The sequence below is a fragment of the Neophocaena asiaeorientalis genome, unplaced genomic scaffold, assembly GCF_003031525.2.
Source record: "Neophocaena asiaeorientalis asiaeorientalis breed wild unplaced genomic scaffold, Neophocaena_asiaeorientalis_V1.1 scaffold264, whole genome shotgun sequence".
NCBI classification, from domain to species: Eukaryota; Metazoa; Chordata; class Mammalia; order Artiodactyla; family Phocoenidae; genus Neophocaena; species Neophocaena asiaeorientalis.
In genome coordinates, this window is record NW_020185332.1 from 6,139,628 (window position 1) to 6,156,954 (window position 17,327).

The 17,327-nt window shown below is 36.3% G+C and overlaps 1 protein-coding gene across 4 annotated transcripts in view; it reads left to right on the forward strand.

Moving 5' to 3' along the window:
* Positions 1 to 17,327, forward strand: part of ICE2 (interactor of little elongation complex ELL subunit 2) — an 86,875-nt gene that overhangs the window by 5,437 nt on the left and 64,111 nt on the right. For all 4 annotated transcript variants that reach the window (XM_024735192.1, XM_024735190.1, XM_024735191.1 and 1 more), the window contains exons 5-6: positions 3,217 to 3,478; positions 4,421 to 4,540. In XM_024735192.1, the coding sequence (XP_024590960.1) occupies positions 3,217 to 3,478; positions 4,421 to 4,540 (382 nt within the window). The remainder of the gene's footprint in view (positions 1 to 3,216; positions 3,479 to 4,420; positions 4,541 to 17,327) is intronic.

Here is a 17,327-nt window from a genome sequence, read left to right on the forward strand (position 1 = left end):
CTGCATTGGGTCTTCGTTGCTGCGCGTGAGCTTTCTCTAGTTGTGGCGGATGGGGGCTACTCTTTGTTGTGGTGCGTGGGCTTCTCATTGCGGTGGCTTCTCTTGTTGTGGAGCACGGGCTCTAGGTGCACGGGCTCTAGGTACACGGGCTTCAGTAGTTGTGGCTCTAGAGCGCAGGCTCAGTAGTTGTGGCGCACAGGCTTAGTTGCTCCGTGGCATGTGGAATCTTCCCGGACCAGGGATTGAACCCATGTCCCCTGCATTGGCAGGCAGATTCTCAACTACTGCCCCACCAGGGAAGTCCCTTGCTACTGCTTCTTAATTATTTTATGGTCCTTTTCAAATCCGGTTCTATTCAGCATATCCCAAGCGTGGGTTATAGTCTGAAATTTGTAAGGGAGAGGACGTCCTACTGGAAGTTGAGTACACTTAACACCTAAAATCTTTTTTTCTTAGAATATCACTTGTTTTTCTTTAGATTTCTATATAGCACAAAATAATTTGTTAGTATAATACACCTTTTAGCATAGAAGAAATAAAGACATAAGTCATTGATTTCGTATGTTTCTAGTCTTTTTTGCTAACCTTTAGTTTTATTATAGTAAGAATGGATTTTCAGACTATATTAAATTACCACAGTTTTCTTGATGAAAAAACCAGGAAGAAAAAAACAAAAAAAGACTCGGAAGAATGTAAATTTATTAGCCCTAATTTTGTATTTTGTGTTCTATAAAAACATATTTGGGAAAATATTGATACCTCTAATTATGCTACTTTCAACAATATGAGGTTTTTATTCAACCCTTTTCCCTCCACTAAAAGGTAAATATTTGCCTTTTAAAACTTAGTTTCTGGGGACTTCGCTGGTGGCACAATGGTTGGGAATCCGCCTGCCATTGCAAGGAACAGGGGTTCAAACCCTGGTCCGGGAAGATCCCACATGCCGCAGAGCAACTAAGCCTGTGCGCCACAACTACTGAGCTTGTGCTCTAGAGCCCACGAGCCACAACTGCTGAGCCCGCGTGCCACAACTACTGAAGCCCATGTGCCTAGAGCCCATGGTCTGCAACGAAGAGAAGACACCGCAACGAGAAGCCTGCACAGCCCTTGCTCGCTGCAACTAGAGAAAGCCTGTGCGCAGCAACGAAGACCCAATGCAGCCAAAATTAAAAAAAAAAAAATTAGTTTCTGGTTATTCATATTTATAACTGAGTTTTAATCCAACAAAGGGGAAAGAAACTTCAATACACAAAAAAGAAGAAAAAGAAGAAATTTTAACATGTTTAATGTATATAAGTAAATCAAATTCAGGAGGTACAGGTAGACTTTAGATGGAGGCTAAAGAAGCTACCCAAACCAGGAGACTTAAAGCATAGGAAACGAAAACTTTTGAATTCTGCCTTTTTTTCATAGAGACTTAAAGTAAAAAAGGAGAGTTGACAAAATGAAGGGAGAAAACTTCAAACCATCAACTTAAATAAAATATAATGCTGTAAATGTGGATAGAAAAACCCCATCAGATGCTTTTGGCTTACACCCTGATGAAGATTTTGACAGCGCTGCACACAGAAATGATCTTGATGTGCTGCCGTTTCATTCTTTGCTGAATGTAGCCAATTTAAACTGCTAGAATTTCTTGACATTCCTACTCTGGCATATCTGAGTCAGCATCTTGTTGCTACAGCAGCTTAATTAAATTTGCCAGTTTGTGTCACAAGGACAGACATGTTCTCATATTCAGAGAGACAGCTGTGAAGCAGTATTGTTAAGAATTGCGGACACAATACTGTTAGGTTTGAATAGCTCTCAAGACATTTTCTAGTGAGAAATCAATTTGCTGTAATACATTTCTCCCAAGATCAGCAGTTAACATTCATTTTGTTAACCTAAAATATGCTTATTTTTATGCAGTTATTGGAGAAACTTTAGTAGCTAAGTATGTCTTCTTTCACCTGTATTATTTTCAGAGCCAATCTAAGCATCCTTATTTTAATTTCCAAAATTCTTTTTCCATTTACTAACCTGTTCTCTTGGTTAGTTTTACATCCAGAGTTTAGCTCTAAAAGAGTAATCTTGAATATTTTGCCTTATTTGAGGGCTCTAAGTCTTTTTTTAAAGAATTTTGGAATTTTTATTGTATTTATTCTAATATTTTAACGTTGATCTAAAACAAATTAATGGTAGCTTTGGATGGGGCTTAACTCACCCTTTTTAGTTTGGAACCAAATCATTACTGTGGTGGAAATTGAAGTTGTAGAGGCTAAGGAAATGTAGTTTCGTGTGTGTGTGTGTGTGTGTGTGTGTGTGTGTGTGTTTGTGTACTTTAAGACTTTCTTATGAAAAATGTAGATTATAACACTGAATAGCAGCTATTGCTATTATTTACAAGATAAGATTATTTACAAGATAAGAAATTTGTATTCATATACCTTAATTGGGGTAGTAAGGTGATTTTTTTTAAAATTTGGGGTAGCCTTTCATAAACAGACAGGGTAACAGGTTCTCTAGCTACTCACCAGTTTTTCCTGTAGTGTATTTCATTACAGATGTGCCAAGATTTCTCTTTTGTATCTATACAAAACATAAAGACATTTCCATAAACTCAGCCATGTGCATGAGTGATAGAGGATTATACAACTTTTCTAAAACCACTGTTATTTCCATAAAATATATCACAGAGTGTTGGGATTTTCTTTTTAATTCTTGAGATAATTAAAGCAGAGGAAACCAGAAAATTTAGAATCTCAGTGAATTTGTGAACTTCAAGTTTGTGACCCCAACATATCCTGCTCTTAGTGGCTTTTGTTCACTGCATTAACTGATATATCTTGTTGAAGACTTTGTGTATTAAAAAACAACTTGAATTGTAATAAAATGTAAACACAAAATACCTGCATATATAACTAGCAAGAGTGATTTACCCCTCTTCAATAAAGGGAGGAAGCTTCCAAATTGAATAACTTGTCTAAGGATTTTGCCTCTTCCTCTCCATCAGGTAATTGAAGGTAAACTTGTAATGTGATCCTATCCTGCAGAATACTTAATTTATACTAAATGGCTAAACATCAAAATGCAGGTGGCAGAGTTAGATAATAATCCAGAATTTACTCTGTTAATCACTCTGTATTCTCCCTGGTGATTGAGAATCATGAAGTTTCATGATAGTAATCTTCATGTGAAAAGCACATATTTGTAAATTGTATTTTTTTTCCCCAGACGTATAGGAGAAAATTTGAATGCCTCAGCAAGTTCTGTAGAGACTGAGCCGGCAGTTAGTTCAGCAACTCAAGCAAAGGAAAAAGTGAAAACCACAGTTGGAATGGTTCTTCTTCCAAAACCAAGAGTTCCTTATCCTCGTTTCTCTCGTTTCTCACAGAGAGAGCAGAGGAATTATGTGGATTTGTTGGTTAAATATGCAAAAATCCCTGTGAGTTCCAAAGCTGTTGGAATAAATAAAAATGAATACTTGCAGTACTTGGTATGTATTGTTTTCTTCAGCGTCAGTTAAAAAATATTTAAAAGTTAGGAAATATTTGAAATTTGCTTTTATGTTTTTAGGTGCAATCACATTAATAAAAATGGAAACTATAAGGAGTTTAACTGACAGAACATTGGTGCTTTAATTCTGTTGTTTCTATTATAGTTGAGGCATTTTGCTCTAGTTCTGAGTATATTTCACCCCAGTTCATATTAAGTACTAGCAGTAGAACTTTACCTTGCACCTGTAACCACTTTAAAATTTTTGTTAATTATTACTTTAATTAAGTAGTTTCCAAATTCTCGATTAGGTAAGTGATGCTGTGCTGAATGTCATTGTTGCAAACTGTTTGTTCATATCTATGATTGTTTCCTTAAGATAAATTCTTAAAAATATAATTACCAGATCAAAAGCTATACATGTTTTTAAGGCTTTGATCTGCAGTTACACATGAGTAAATTGTTCTGAAAAAAAGTTTAAACCAATTTGTATGTACCAGTACTGTAAGAAGGTTTTTTTCAAAATATCTTCACTAATAATGAACATTTTTTTTTTGCCTCTAATTTGATATGGGAAAAATGGCAATCTCTTGTTTTATATTAACTTACAGTGGTTACTAATGAAAATAAGCATTTTCCATGTGTTTATAAGCCATTTCTAATTCTTCTTTTGTAACTTACATATTTATATGTTTGCTTATTTTTCCATTTGGGTGTTTGTCCTTTTTATGTTAAGAGCATTTTATAAAATGAGCTTCTTAATTCCTAATCATATATTGTAGCATTAGTCATTAGCTTTTCTCTTTTTGTGGAATGAACTTTTTTGTGATTTCTGCTTTGGACATGATACTTTAAGTCCATATTATTAGTGCAGCAACTGAGAAGTGATTGTTTTTAACCAAGCTTCTTATTCTAAGATATGTCTACTTTTTTTCAAAATCAGGATATGAAAAAACATGTGAATGAAGAAGTTACAGAATTCCTAAAATTTTTGCAGAATTCTGCAAAGAAATGTGCACAGGATTATAATATGCTTTCTGATGACGCTCGTCTCTTCACAGAGGTAAAAAAAAAAAAATCACATTTACTTAAACTGCCAAGTAATATGCAATAGCAGCATTTTAAAATGGGTGATGATTTTCCAAAAGCACATGTTAATATTGTCAAATTAAAGACCAAATTTCTGTAGGTCTTTTATTCGTCATGTATTTAAATAATAGAAATACACCTCAAAATCAGGTACTATAGTATATTCATGTTTTTTTCTTTTAATGATCTACTGTATTTGAGTTATATTTTACTCATATGGATGGTTTGATCTGATGCACTGATTTCCCTTGCGAGAGAATGGGGTTTAAGGAGTTATATTGGTCCTTAAAAATCTGTATGGTCCTTTAGAACCTAGTCATATAAATTTATATTCACTATTTTCATGGTAACCAGCCACCGGATGATAAATTTCATCAAATAATTTTTTGATACTTAAATTATTCATGCAGGTTTATTTTTAAATTTTTTTTGAGGGCAATTATCATTTATTTTTTTAATGCACCTTTATTGGAGTATAATTGCTTCACAATACTGTGTGTGTTTCTGTTGTACAACACAGTGAATCAGCCATATGCATACGTACATCCCCATATCCCCTCCCTCTTGAGCCTCCCTCCCACCCTCCCTATACCACCCCTCTAGGCTGTCTCAAAGCACGGAGCTGATGTCCCTGTGCTATGCTGCTGCTTCCCACTAACTATCTGTTTCATGCTTCCCACTAACTATCTGTTTCATGCACATTTATTAGCAAAGCATGTAAATCCTCCCATCATGTAGTGGGCGTAGGAAAACTTTAGAGTACACTACTTGAATAGTAACTTAATAGTAGAGTTGTAGTAGAATTCATCTAGAAACACCAACACCAGTCTGAATTTTTTTTTTAAGCCTTTAAAACTAGTCAGGGCTTCCCTGGTGGCACAGTGGTTAAGAATCTGCCTTCCAATGCAAGGGACACAGGTTTGAGCCCTGGCCCAGGAAGATCCCACATGCCGTGGAGCAACTAAGCCCATGCACCACAACTACTGAGCCTGCGCTCTAGAGCCTGCGAGCCATGACTACTGAAGCCTGCGTGCCTAGAGCCCATGCTCCACAACAAGAGAAACCAGCACAATGAGAAGCCTGCATACCGCAACAAAGAGTAGCCCCCACTCAGGGCAACTAGAGAAAGCCCGTGCACAGCAACGAAGACCCAACACAGCCAAAAATAAATAAATAAATTTTAAGAATTAAAAAAATAAACCATACATGATAAAATTGATAAATTTGAAATAAATAAATAAATAAAACTACTCACTGTACAAGACAATGTGATATACTTAATAGTATTGAATGCTACACTTAAAAATGGTTAAGATAGGGCTTCCCTGGTGGCACAGTGGTTGAGAGTCCGCCTGCTGATGCAGGGGACATGGGTTCGTGCCCCGGTCCGGGAAGATCCCACATGCCGTGGAGTGGCTGGGCCCGTGAGCCATGGCCAATGAGCCCACACGTCCGGAGCCTGTGCAACGGGAGAGGCCGCAACAGTGAGAGGCTCGCGTGCCACAAAAAAAAAAAACAAAAAAGGTTAAGATAGTAGGTTTTAAGGGTATTTTAGCACAGCTTTTTAAAAAAGTGATCATTGTAAATTGGAGGACAGCAGAGGGTATAAGTTCTACTTTAAAACAAACACTTTTTTTTTTTTTTTTTTTTTCCGGTCCCCGGCCCTCTCTCTGTTGTGGCCTCTCCCGTTGCGGAGCACAGGCTCCGGACGCGCAGGCTCAGCAGCCATGGCTCACAGGCCCAGCCGCTCTGCGGCATGTGGGATCTTCCCAGACTGGGGCACGAACCCATGTCCCCTGCATCGGCAGGCGGATTCTGAACCACTGTGCCACCAGGGAAGCCCACAACGATGGTTTTAAAACATAAATCACATCCCCTCATTTTGCTGGTTTCAAATGGCTTCTCATCTCACTCAGGAGGAGACAGTCTTTAGAAAGTTCTGCAGTGCCCTACATGATCCTGCCTCCTCACCACCACCACCCCAAGCCTGCTTCATCTCCTGCGTGTTCCTCTCAGTTATTCCGTTCCAGCCTCCTGGCCTCTTTGTGTCTCTTGAATACATCAAGCACGGTCCTGCCTTAAGGCCTTTGGCTGTTCCCATCTTTCTGGCAAGCTGTTCCCCAGATACCTGCATGGATTAGTTCCTTGATTCCTTTAAGTCTCTCTCTGTTCAGTTGCCAGCTATCACTGAGGATACTCCTAATTACTGCATAAAAAGTAGCATCACCCTCAGCGTTTCCTTTACCATGTTTTGTTTATTGTCTTTCTCCCTAACACTTGTATGTAAGTACTGTTTGCGCACTGGGGTGTTCCCAGTCACTGGAATAATGCCTGGCACACAGTAAGTGCCCAGTATAATTACTTGTTAAGTGAATATAAAACTGTTTATGAACAGAGTACATTATTTGATAGCTAGCAGTCAGCATTAGGTCTTGCTTTTTAGCCAGGTTGACTTGGCAGCACATTGTCTTATTACACTTTACATCTTACCCCAAAGACTCACTGATCTTTTTCTAACCTTTTTATTGCTTTAAAATTTTAATTTTATATTATGAAATGTAATGTACCTATGCAAAAGTATTTAGAACAAATATGTACAGCTTAACAAATAATTATACAGTGAACACCTATGTAACTCTCTTCCAAGTCAAGAAATAAAACATTACCGGTAACCTAGAAGGCCCCTGTGTATCCCTCCTAGATAATAACATTTTCCCTTGTTGAAGAAATAATCACTGTGCCAAGTTTGGTTTGATCATTTCCATGCCTTTAAGAAAATTTTTTTTGATAATTCAAGTTTTCTTTTGCCTGTGTTTGAATTTTATGTGAATTCTTTTGCTCTTTTATGTGAACAGAATTCTTCCTTTACTCAATAGTATGTTTGTGAGATTCATATGTATGTATGTGTGTAGTTGTATTTCATTCATTTTTATTTCTGTACATCTATAAGTAAACTGGTTTATTCTGTTGATCAAAATCTGGGCTGTTTCCAGTTTTGAGCTATTCTAAGCAGTGCCCCTATGAAAATTCTCATACATGTCTCTTGCTGCACATGTACACACATATCTACTGGGTATATGACTAGGAATGAAATTGTTGGGTTATAGAGTATGCATATCTTCAACTTCAATAGATAATGTTAGACTGTTTTCCAAAGTGGTCATGCCAGTTTACATTGTACCCAGCAGTGTTTGAGAGGTTTTTACTCCATATCCTCAACAATTGATACTTACAGTCATTTTAGTTTTAACCAATCTAGAGGATAGGGTGCTATATTTATAAGACTATACCTTTTCCTCTGTTTCTAGGTCATTTCCTGTGAATTGAGTGTTCAAGTTTTGCCCTTTATTCTACTTGATTTTCCATCTTTTTGTTACTGATATGTGGGAGGTTTTGTATATCCTAAATACAAAAGTTTTATGGGTTGTACAGTAGTCCCCCCTTAATCTTGGTTTTGCTTTACTCCGTGTCAGTTACCCACAAATGGAAATTCCAGAAATACTTCATCACACACCATTCTGAGTAGTGTGATGAAGTCTCTCACAGTCCCGCTCCACCCCACCCACAATGTGAATTATCCTTCTGTCTAGTATGTCCCACCCATTAATCTCTTAGTAGCCACCTTGGTTATCAGGTGGACTTTCAAGGTATCACAGTGCTTGTGTTCAAGTCACCCTTATTTTACTTGATAATGGCTCCAAAGTGCAAGAGTAGCGATGCTGGCAGTTTGGGTATGCCAAAAAGAAGCCGCAAAGTGTTTCCTTTCAGTGAAAAGGCGAAAGTTCTCAACTTAGTAAGGAAAGAACAAAAATCATATGCTGCAGTTACTAAGATCTGCAGTAAGAACTAATCTTCTATCCATGAAATTATAACAAAGGAAAAAGAAATTCGTGTTCTGCTGTCACACCTCAAACGGCAAAAGTTACAGCTGCAGCGCCTGATAGGTGCTTAGTTAAGATTGAAAAGACATTAAATTTGTAAGATATTTTGAGAGAGAAAGTTACCACATTCATATAACTTATTACAATATTGCTATAATTGTTCTGTTTGTATTTTATTATTAGTTATTGTTGCTAATCTCTTACTGTGCCTAATTTTTAAATTAAACTTTATCATAGGTATGTATGAATAGGAAATGATATTCAGTCTTATCCACGATTTCAGACATCCACTGAGGGTCTTGGAATATATCCCCCATGGATAAGGGAGACTACTGTATACATTGGGAGTTTTTTCTTTTATTTGATAAAACAGTTTTTTTAATCTACAAGATCCCCCTCCATATTTTTTTCCTTAAACTTTATCTTTTCAAAAACCTGGGTCATTTGACCTTTCGAGTTTCCCACAGTCTAGATTTTGATAACTGTATATTCATGTTGATGTTCAACATGTTCTTTTTTCCTCTATATTTCTTACAAATTGTGAACTGGATCCAGAAGCTTGATCAGAATTATAGTCTTGCCAAAGGGTTTGAACATATAGATGGTGGTGTTTTCTTTAATCAGGTGGCACATAATGTCTGATTGTTTTTTGTGATGTTAGTAGCTATTGATGCTTAATGCCAGATTTATTCATTCACTGGGGTTTGAAAAATAGTAAGATTCTAATTGCGTCATTTATTTTTATTCATTAGTTGGAATAATTTTATTAAGATATGTTTTTCCTCATCTACTCTTTGGCTTCCCATTTCATGTAGCAGAAAAAGTGCTAGATTCTTTATATACCAGTTTTGAAAAAATTAATTGGTTCCTTCTTATTTTACAATGGTGATCACTTTTTAAAAAAATATTATTATTGAATCATGAAGTTAAACACATTTGATGGGTTTTAGTCCACTACAATTATCCTTTTTGAAACTCAGATAATACCAACTTTGACCAGTGATGGGGTCTTCATACTGGCTTTTGAGTCCTTTTGAGTCACTCTAGGAGTCTTTGAGGCTTATTTTGTACATTTCCTATCCCAGCCCTGGAAACATTTTCTAGAGTCTTTGTTTCTTTTAGTGCGAAATGGCATTTCAAGACTACAGTCTGGGCACTGGGGATGCTCACTGCACCTGAGTTGATCAGTGTTTATGAGACTTTTTCAGTAGATGGAGCTAGAAAAAGTACATTTAAAGGAAAAATTACCACGTGTCTCATTTGCTTTATCTCACATTATACTCACAACAACCTCAGAATAATACAATTGCCACCAATCAATAGAATTTCTGAAAATAGTTTGAAAAAATTTTTTCATATGTTCTCACCATGAAAAAATTTTTTCATATGTTCTCACCATTCTCCCGTACTTTTTTTAGTACTGCATTTATATTGTTAGAACATGTAGCCATTACATACTAAATAAACTCTCTTTTTTTTTTAAGTATAGTTGATTTACAATGTTCTGTTAATTAACTGCTGTACAGCAAAGTGATTCAGTTATACATTTTTTACATTCTTTTTTAAAATATATTCTTTTCCATTACGGTTTATCATAAGATATTGAATATAGTTCTCTATGCTATACAGTAGGACCTTGTTGTTTATCCATTCTGTATATAAAAGCTTACAGCTGCTAACCTCAACCTCCCACTCCATCCCTCCCCCAACCTCCTCCCCCTTGGCAACCACCACTCTGTTCTCTATGTCTGTGATTCTGTTTCTGTTTTATAGATTGCTTCATTTGTGTCATATTTTAGATTCCATATATAAGTGGTATCATATGGTGCCCAGAAGTGGGATTGCTGGCTGATATGGTAATTCTATTTTTAGTTTTCTGAGAAACCTCTCTACTGTTTTCTTTCTTTTTTTTAATATTTCTTTCTTTATTTATTTTGGCTGCGCTGAGTCTTAGTTGTGGTACGTGGGATCTTCATTGCGGCATGTGGAATCTTTTAGTTGCAGCATGTGGACTCTTAGTTGCAGCATGCGAACTCTTAGCTGCAGCATGCATGCAGGATCTAGTTCCCTGACCAGGGATCGAACCTGGGCCCCCCCACACATTGGGGGCTCAGAGTCTTACCCATTGGATCACCAGGGAAGTCCCCCTACTGTTTTCCACAGTGGCTGCACCAACTTACATTCCCACCAGCAGTGTAGGAGGGTTCCCTTTTTTCCACACCCTCTCCAGCATTTGTTGTTTGCAGATTTTTTTAAAGATGGCCTTTCTGACCAATGTGGGTGGTACCTCATTGTAGTTTTGATTTGCATTTCTCTTATAATTAGCAGTGTTGTCCATCTTTTCATGTGCCTATTGGCCATCTGTATTTCTTCTTTGGAGAAATGTTTATTTAGGTCTTCTGCCCATTTTTGGATTGGCTTGTTTGTTTTTTTGTTGTTGAGTTGTATGAGCTGTTTGTATATTTTGGAAATTAGGCCCTTGTTGGTCACATTGTTTGCAAATATTTTCTCCCATTCCGTATGTTGTCTTTTCATTATGTTCATGGTTTCCTTTGCTGTGCAAAAGTTTGTAGGTTTGATTAGGTCCCATTTGTTTATATTGTTTTTATTGCTATTGCCTTGGGAGACTGACCTAAGAAAACATTGGTACAATTTATGTCAGAGAATGTTTTGCCTATGTTCTCTTCTAGGAATAAACTCTCCCTTTTTAATCTATATTTAACTTTAAATCAATTTTACTGAGGTAAAATTTACGTACAATAAGAATCGATTTTAAGTGCATGTCAGTGAGTCTTCCTGTGTAACCATGACGCCAGCCATGATATGGAGTATTTCTTTCTCTTTTCTTATAATTTTTTATTTTTTAAATGTATTTTATTACTATTTCTTTAAATTTTATTTATTTTTGGCTGTGTTGGGTCTTTGTTGCGGCAAGCGGGGGCTTCTCTCGTTGCGGAGCATGGGCTCTTGGCACGTGGGCTTCAGTAGTAGCAGCACGCGGGCCCTAGAGCACGTGGGCTTCAGTAGTTATGGCACGTGGGCTGTAGGGTGCTTGGGCTTCAGTAGTTGTGGTGCACGGACTCAGTAGTTGTGGCTCGCGGGCTCTAAAGCACAGGCTCAGTAGTTGTGGCGCACGGGCTTAGTTCCTCCGCATCACGTGGGGTCTTCCCAGACCGGGGATCAAACCCATACACCCCTGCATTGGCAGGTGGATTCTTAACCAATGTGCCACCAGGGAAGTCCTGATATGGAGTATTTCTATCACACTAAAAAGATTTCTGTGCCTCTTTCCATCCATGGCCCTAGGAAACCACCAATTTGCTTTCTGTCACCATAGATTAGATTTGCCTTTTCTGGAGTTTTATAAAAATTGAATCACACACAGTGTATTCTTTTGTGTCTGACTTATTTCAGTCAGCATTTTTGAGATTCATCCACATTGATGCAAGTATCCATAATGTATTCCTTTTTATTCCTTTTTGTTTTATTGTATGGTTATACCAAAATTGGTTTACCAGTTCAACTGTTGATGGGCAGTTGTGTTATTTCCAGTTTGGGGCAATTTTGAATAAAGCTATTAAGAACATTCTTGTACAAGATTTTGGGGGGGCATATATTTGCATTTTCTTGGGTATATAACTAGGTATAGTATTTATAGATCATCTGGCAAGTGTACAAAGTTAAATTTTATTAGAAACTGCCAAGCTGTCTTCCATAGTGGATGTACTACTTTATACTCCTGCCAACAGTGAATGTATAAGAGTTCCAGTTGTTCTACACTTTAGCTAAAACTTAACATTGTTGATCTTTTTAAATTTTAGCCAACCTATGGTGTGTAGTAGTGTCTCATTATGGCTTTAGTTTGCATATCCCCAGAGAGCAGTGATGTTTGAACATCTTTTTTGTGTTTTTATTGGCTTTTGTGAAATGTCTGTTAACATCTTTTGCTAATTTTATTGGTTTTTATTTTTATTGATTTTTGAAAGTTCTTTATATATTCTGAATACAAGCCTGTTTTATGTGTGTGTGTGTGTGTGTGTGTGTGTGTGTGTATAGTTTTCTCCCAGTTTGTGACACGCTTTTTAATTTTTTAAATAGTCTCTCAAAAACAGAATTTTAATTTTAATGAAGTCTAATTTTTGCAAGTGTTTTATGGTTGGTGCTTGTATGTGTTCTAGCATAGAAATATTTGCCAACCCCAAGTGGTTCTTATCCGAGGTCACTTTTACTCCTTTACCCTTGTGCCCACTCCCCATGCAGGGGACTTCAGCAGTGTCTGGAGATACTTTTGATTGTCACAGCTGGCAGAGAATTACTCGTATCTAGTGACTAAAGGCCAGGGTTGCTGTTAAACATCCTACAATGTATATAACATCCCCCACAGCAAAGAATTATGGAGCTTCAAATGTCAGTAGTGCTTGTGTTGAGAAACCCTGATCTAGAGGTTTTATAGTTTTAACTTTTATGTGAATGTGTGTATGTTAATTTCAAGTTATTTTTTTGTGTAAGATGTGAGGTTTGAGTCAAAGTTAATTTTCCTTTCATCTGGATATCTCGTTGTTCAAGCACAATGATTCTCTACTGAGAGTGATTTTGCCTCCTACCAGACATATGGTAATGTCTAGAAATATTTTGGGTTCTCATAACCGAGGAAGGAGTGCTTCTGGCATCTAGTGGGTAGAGTCAAGAATGTTGTTAAATATCCTGCAATGTAAAGGTTGCCCCCCCCAACACAAAGAATTATCTGGTCTAAAACGTCAGTAGTGCCAATGTTGAGAAATAGTTTTGCGCTATTGGTTGAAAAAGCTATTTTTTCCCCTCATTAAATTGCCTTTTCACCAATGATGTGTGGGTCAATTTCATGACTCTAATCTGTTTCATTAATCTATATCTCTGTCTTTATGCCAATACCACCATGTCTTGTAGTGGAAGACTACAAGAAACCATCTGGTAGAAATCCTACAACTTGGTGCTTTTTAAAAATTGTTTTGGCTTTTATTGGTTCTTTGCATTTCCATGAAAACTTTGGAATCAGCTTGTCAATTTCTAGAAAAAGACTACTTTGGAATCAAAATTTCTAAAAGAAAACTAAGTGGGACTTTAATTGGGATTGCTTTGAATCTATAGAACTTATATTAAAGTTCTGTAGATTCTATAGAACTATAGAAATAATTTTTAATTATGGAAACAAATACCTCTTAAAATGATGTTTAGCTAGAGTGCCTTTTTAAATAAGATCTGACCATCTCTTGCCTATTAATTAAAAAGTTGAGTCATTTACATTCATTGTGATAATTGATGTATATAAACCTGTTTATGATTTCTATTTGTCTTTTTCTAAACTTCTTTCTTTGACTTCTTTTGAGGAGATTGACTTTTTCCCCCTTCTTTTTTCCCTCTCTACTGATTGGAATTTATACGTTTTTGATGTTGTTCTTAGTGGTTACTCTTGAATTTTCACAATGAATTTTTTCCTTATTGAATTACCTTGTCACCACTGACCTATGGGTAAATTTCTCAACTCTATTTAGTTCTATTAACCTATACATCTACAGAGACCATAGAGCATTTTGACTTTCATCACATCCCTCCTCACTGATATTATTGTTTTGATGCTGTCTCTTTTTTAAACCTAGGTAGGTTTAAAAACCTAGGTTTTTAAAGGTAAAAAAACCTAGGTACATGATTATTTTATATGAACAATGTTTGTCTTCATTTATCTACAAATTTGGATCTTTTTTCTTTCCATCTCCTCTTTTCAAATCTACATTCTGAAATCCTCTTCATTTTTCCTGAAATGTTGTATGTTCTAGATGTTCCTTTGGTGAAGGTCTCTTGGTAATGAACAATCTTCTTCTTTGTTACCTGGAAATATTTTTATTTTGTTCTCATTCTAATAAGATAGTTTTGCTCCATACATAGTTCTAAGTCGACAGTTTGTTTTATTTCTCAGCGTTTGATAATATAATTCTACTTTTTCTGGCTCACGTATTATTATTGAAAAGTGTATTGTTTGTTTAATTGTCATTTCTTTTAGGGAATCTGCCTTTTCTTTCTGACCGCTCTTAATTTTTGGTGTATTACAGTTTCATTACAATGTACTTTATTAGAATAAAATTCTACTTGTTTCATTGTGTGTCTTGTATCTGTAGATTCAAATCCATCATCAGTTCTTGAAAATTCTCAGCCATTTTCAATTATTGCTTCTTTTTTGTTTTCACAACTCTCTCTCTGGAATTCCCAAACGTCCTAGGTTTCAGTCTGTCTTCCATTTCTCTTTTTTTTTTTTTTTTTTTTGGGGAAAGCATGTGGGATCTTCCCGGACTAGGACACGAACCTGTGTCCCCTGCATCGGCAGGCAGACTCAACCACTGCGCCACCAGGGAGGCCCCTCTCTTTTTTTGGTGTGGTAAAATATATGTAACATAAAATTTACTATTTTAACCATTTTTAAGGATAGTTCAATGGCATTAAATACTTGCGCACTGTTGTAAGTGGGTTTTCATCATCCATTCCCAAACTTTTCCATTGTCCCAAACTGAAACTCTGTATTCATTAAACAATAACTCATCATTCCCTCTTCCCCCCAGTCCCTGACAACCACCGTTCTATTTTTTATTTCTATGAATTTAACTTCACTAGGTACTTTATATAAGTGGAGTCATTTCAATATTTGTCCTTTTGTGGTTGGCTTATTTTACTTAGCATAATGTCTTCAAGATTCACCCATGTTATAGCATGTGTCAATATCCTTCCCTTTTTTAAAAACAATTTTTAATTATGGTAATATACACATAACATAAAATTTACTGTCTTAACCATTTTTATTATTTTCTTAATAGATTTTATTTACTTATTTATTATTTATTTATTTATGGCTGCATTGGGTCTTTATTGCTGCGCATGGGCTTTCTCTAGTTGCGGCTAGCGGGGGCTACTCTTTGTTGTGGTGTGCGGGCTTCTCATTGTGATGGCTTCTCTTTTTGCAGACCACGGGTTCTAGGCACGTGGGCTTCAGTAGTTGTGGCTCACAGGCTTTAGAACACAGGCTCAGTAGTTGTGGTGCACAGGCTTAGTTGTTCCGTGGCGTGAGGAACTTACTGGACCAGGGATCAAACCTGTGTCCCCTGCATTGGCAGGCGGACTCTCAACCACTGCGCCACCAGGGAAACCCTTAAGGGGAGTTTTATGGAGATTTCATTTAGTGGGCATGCTTGATTAAATCATTGGCTGCTGGTGATTAGCTATCTATGGGCCTTTTGTCATCTAATTAGCATAAAAAAGACATTCTTATCACTTAGGGGATTCCAAGAATTTTAGGAGCTGTGTGTCAGGAACCAGGGACAAACAGGAAATATTTATTTATTATTGTGCCACTCACCATGCTACTTTCTGTGTCTGAATTTGTCTATTGTAGGTACCCCCATATGAGTGGAATCATATAGTATTTGTCTTTTTGTGACTCGCTTATTTTACTTAGCATAATGTCTTCAAGATTCATACATGTTCTAGCATGTGGCATAATTTCCTTCCTTTTTAAGGCTGAATATTCCATTGTATGTATATGGACATTTTGTTAATCCATTCTTCCATTGATGGACATTTGGTTTGCTTCCACCTTTTGGCTGTTGTGAATAATGCTACTGTGAACATGGTTGTACAGATATCTGTTCAAATCTCTGCTTTTCAAGCCTTAAATGTAGGGCTCTCCTGTTCAGCTCCCTACCTGATCTTAGAACTGGTTGAGGCATTTGCCCTCAAACCACTTCACCTTTCATGGGTTTTCTTACTGCTCACAGCTCCTGTTTCTCCTCATTCTAGATGTTTGGCGTTTATTTATTTATTTATGGCCCTTGGAGATTCTCCTCGCTTTTACCAAGCCCAGCAATGCATGAAAATTGTTAGTTGTAATTTATCCAGCATCTCGTGTGGTTTGGATAGGAGTGTTCTTCAAGGTACCTACTTTACCATATTGCCAGAAGCAGTATCTGTTAAATTTTAAGCTTCAAACATGTATGAAAACATATTATATTTTCTCTTTCTGGAGCATAGTTATTTTCATCTTTCTTTGTAAATGATAAATGTGTTTTTGGTGTTTTTAACTTTCAAGATACTTTGAATGTTAAATAACATTTGGGAGTGGGTGATGATGGGGAACAGCTTGAATCTCTTAACCTCCTTTGTTCACTCTTAGCAGTTTTTCAAACATAAGTAAATTACTAATTAAAATTTTTAATTAAGTATATTAAATAATGATCCTTTAGTTACTTAATATCTACCAGTTGTGAAATACCTTTAATACTATGTAGTGTATCTGAGTATAGGTATGAAGCTGTCTTAGATTTTCCCTTGAATTTTTCTCTTGCCATAATTACTGAGTTAAGTGAAACTCACTTAAAAAGCACTGTAACATCTAGCATAGTTTTACCAAGAAAGATGTGCTGATGAATATCTAATCAGAGTAGTCTATATGTCACATAGTTCTTTTTTTTTTTTTTTTTTTTTTTTACATAGTTCTTATATATTGCTTTCCTTTGCATGTTTAGATTTTTGTAATGACTTCTATAGGATAGGAATATTAGGGGTGAAAGTTGACTAATATTATAAATGAGGAGCAAAGATATTATGCAGATCCGAGTTTGCAGTTTCTTAGGGTTTTTAAGAGCAAACAGAACTTCTTCATATTAACCTATATCTGCCTTAATTGCAAGTAATATCCTGATTAAATATCAAGGTCATTATTGAAAAGCGTAGAATTGAGGGGGGAAATGTGAAAGATGATAGAGAGTGAGGATTAAAGAAAGAAGAGGATATGAAACTATAGATAAAAAGATGTACTGGAGTAATGTTATTGATTTGTAGCTTGACACACTTTATAAA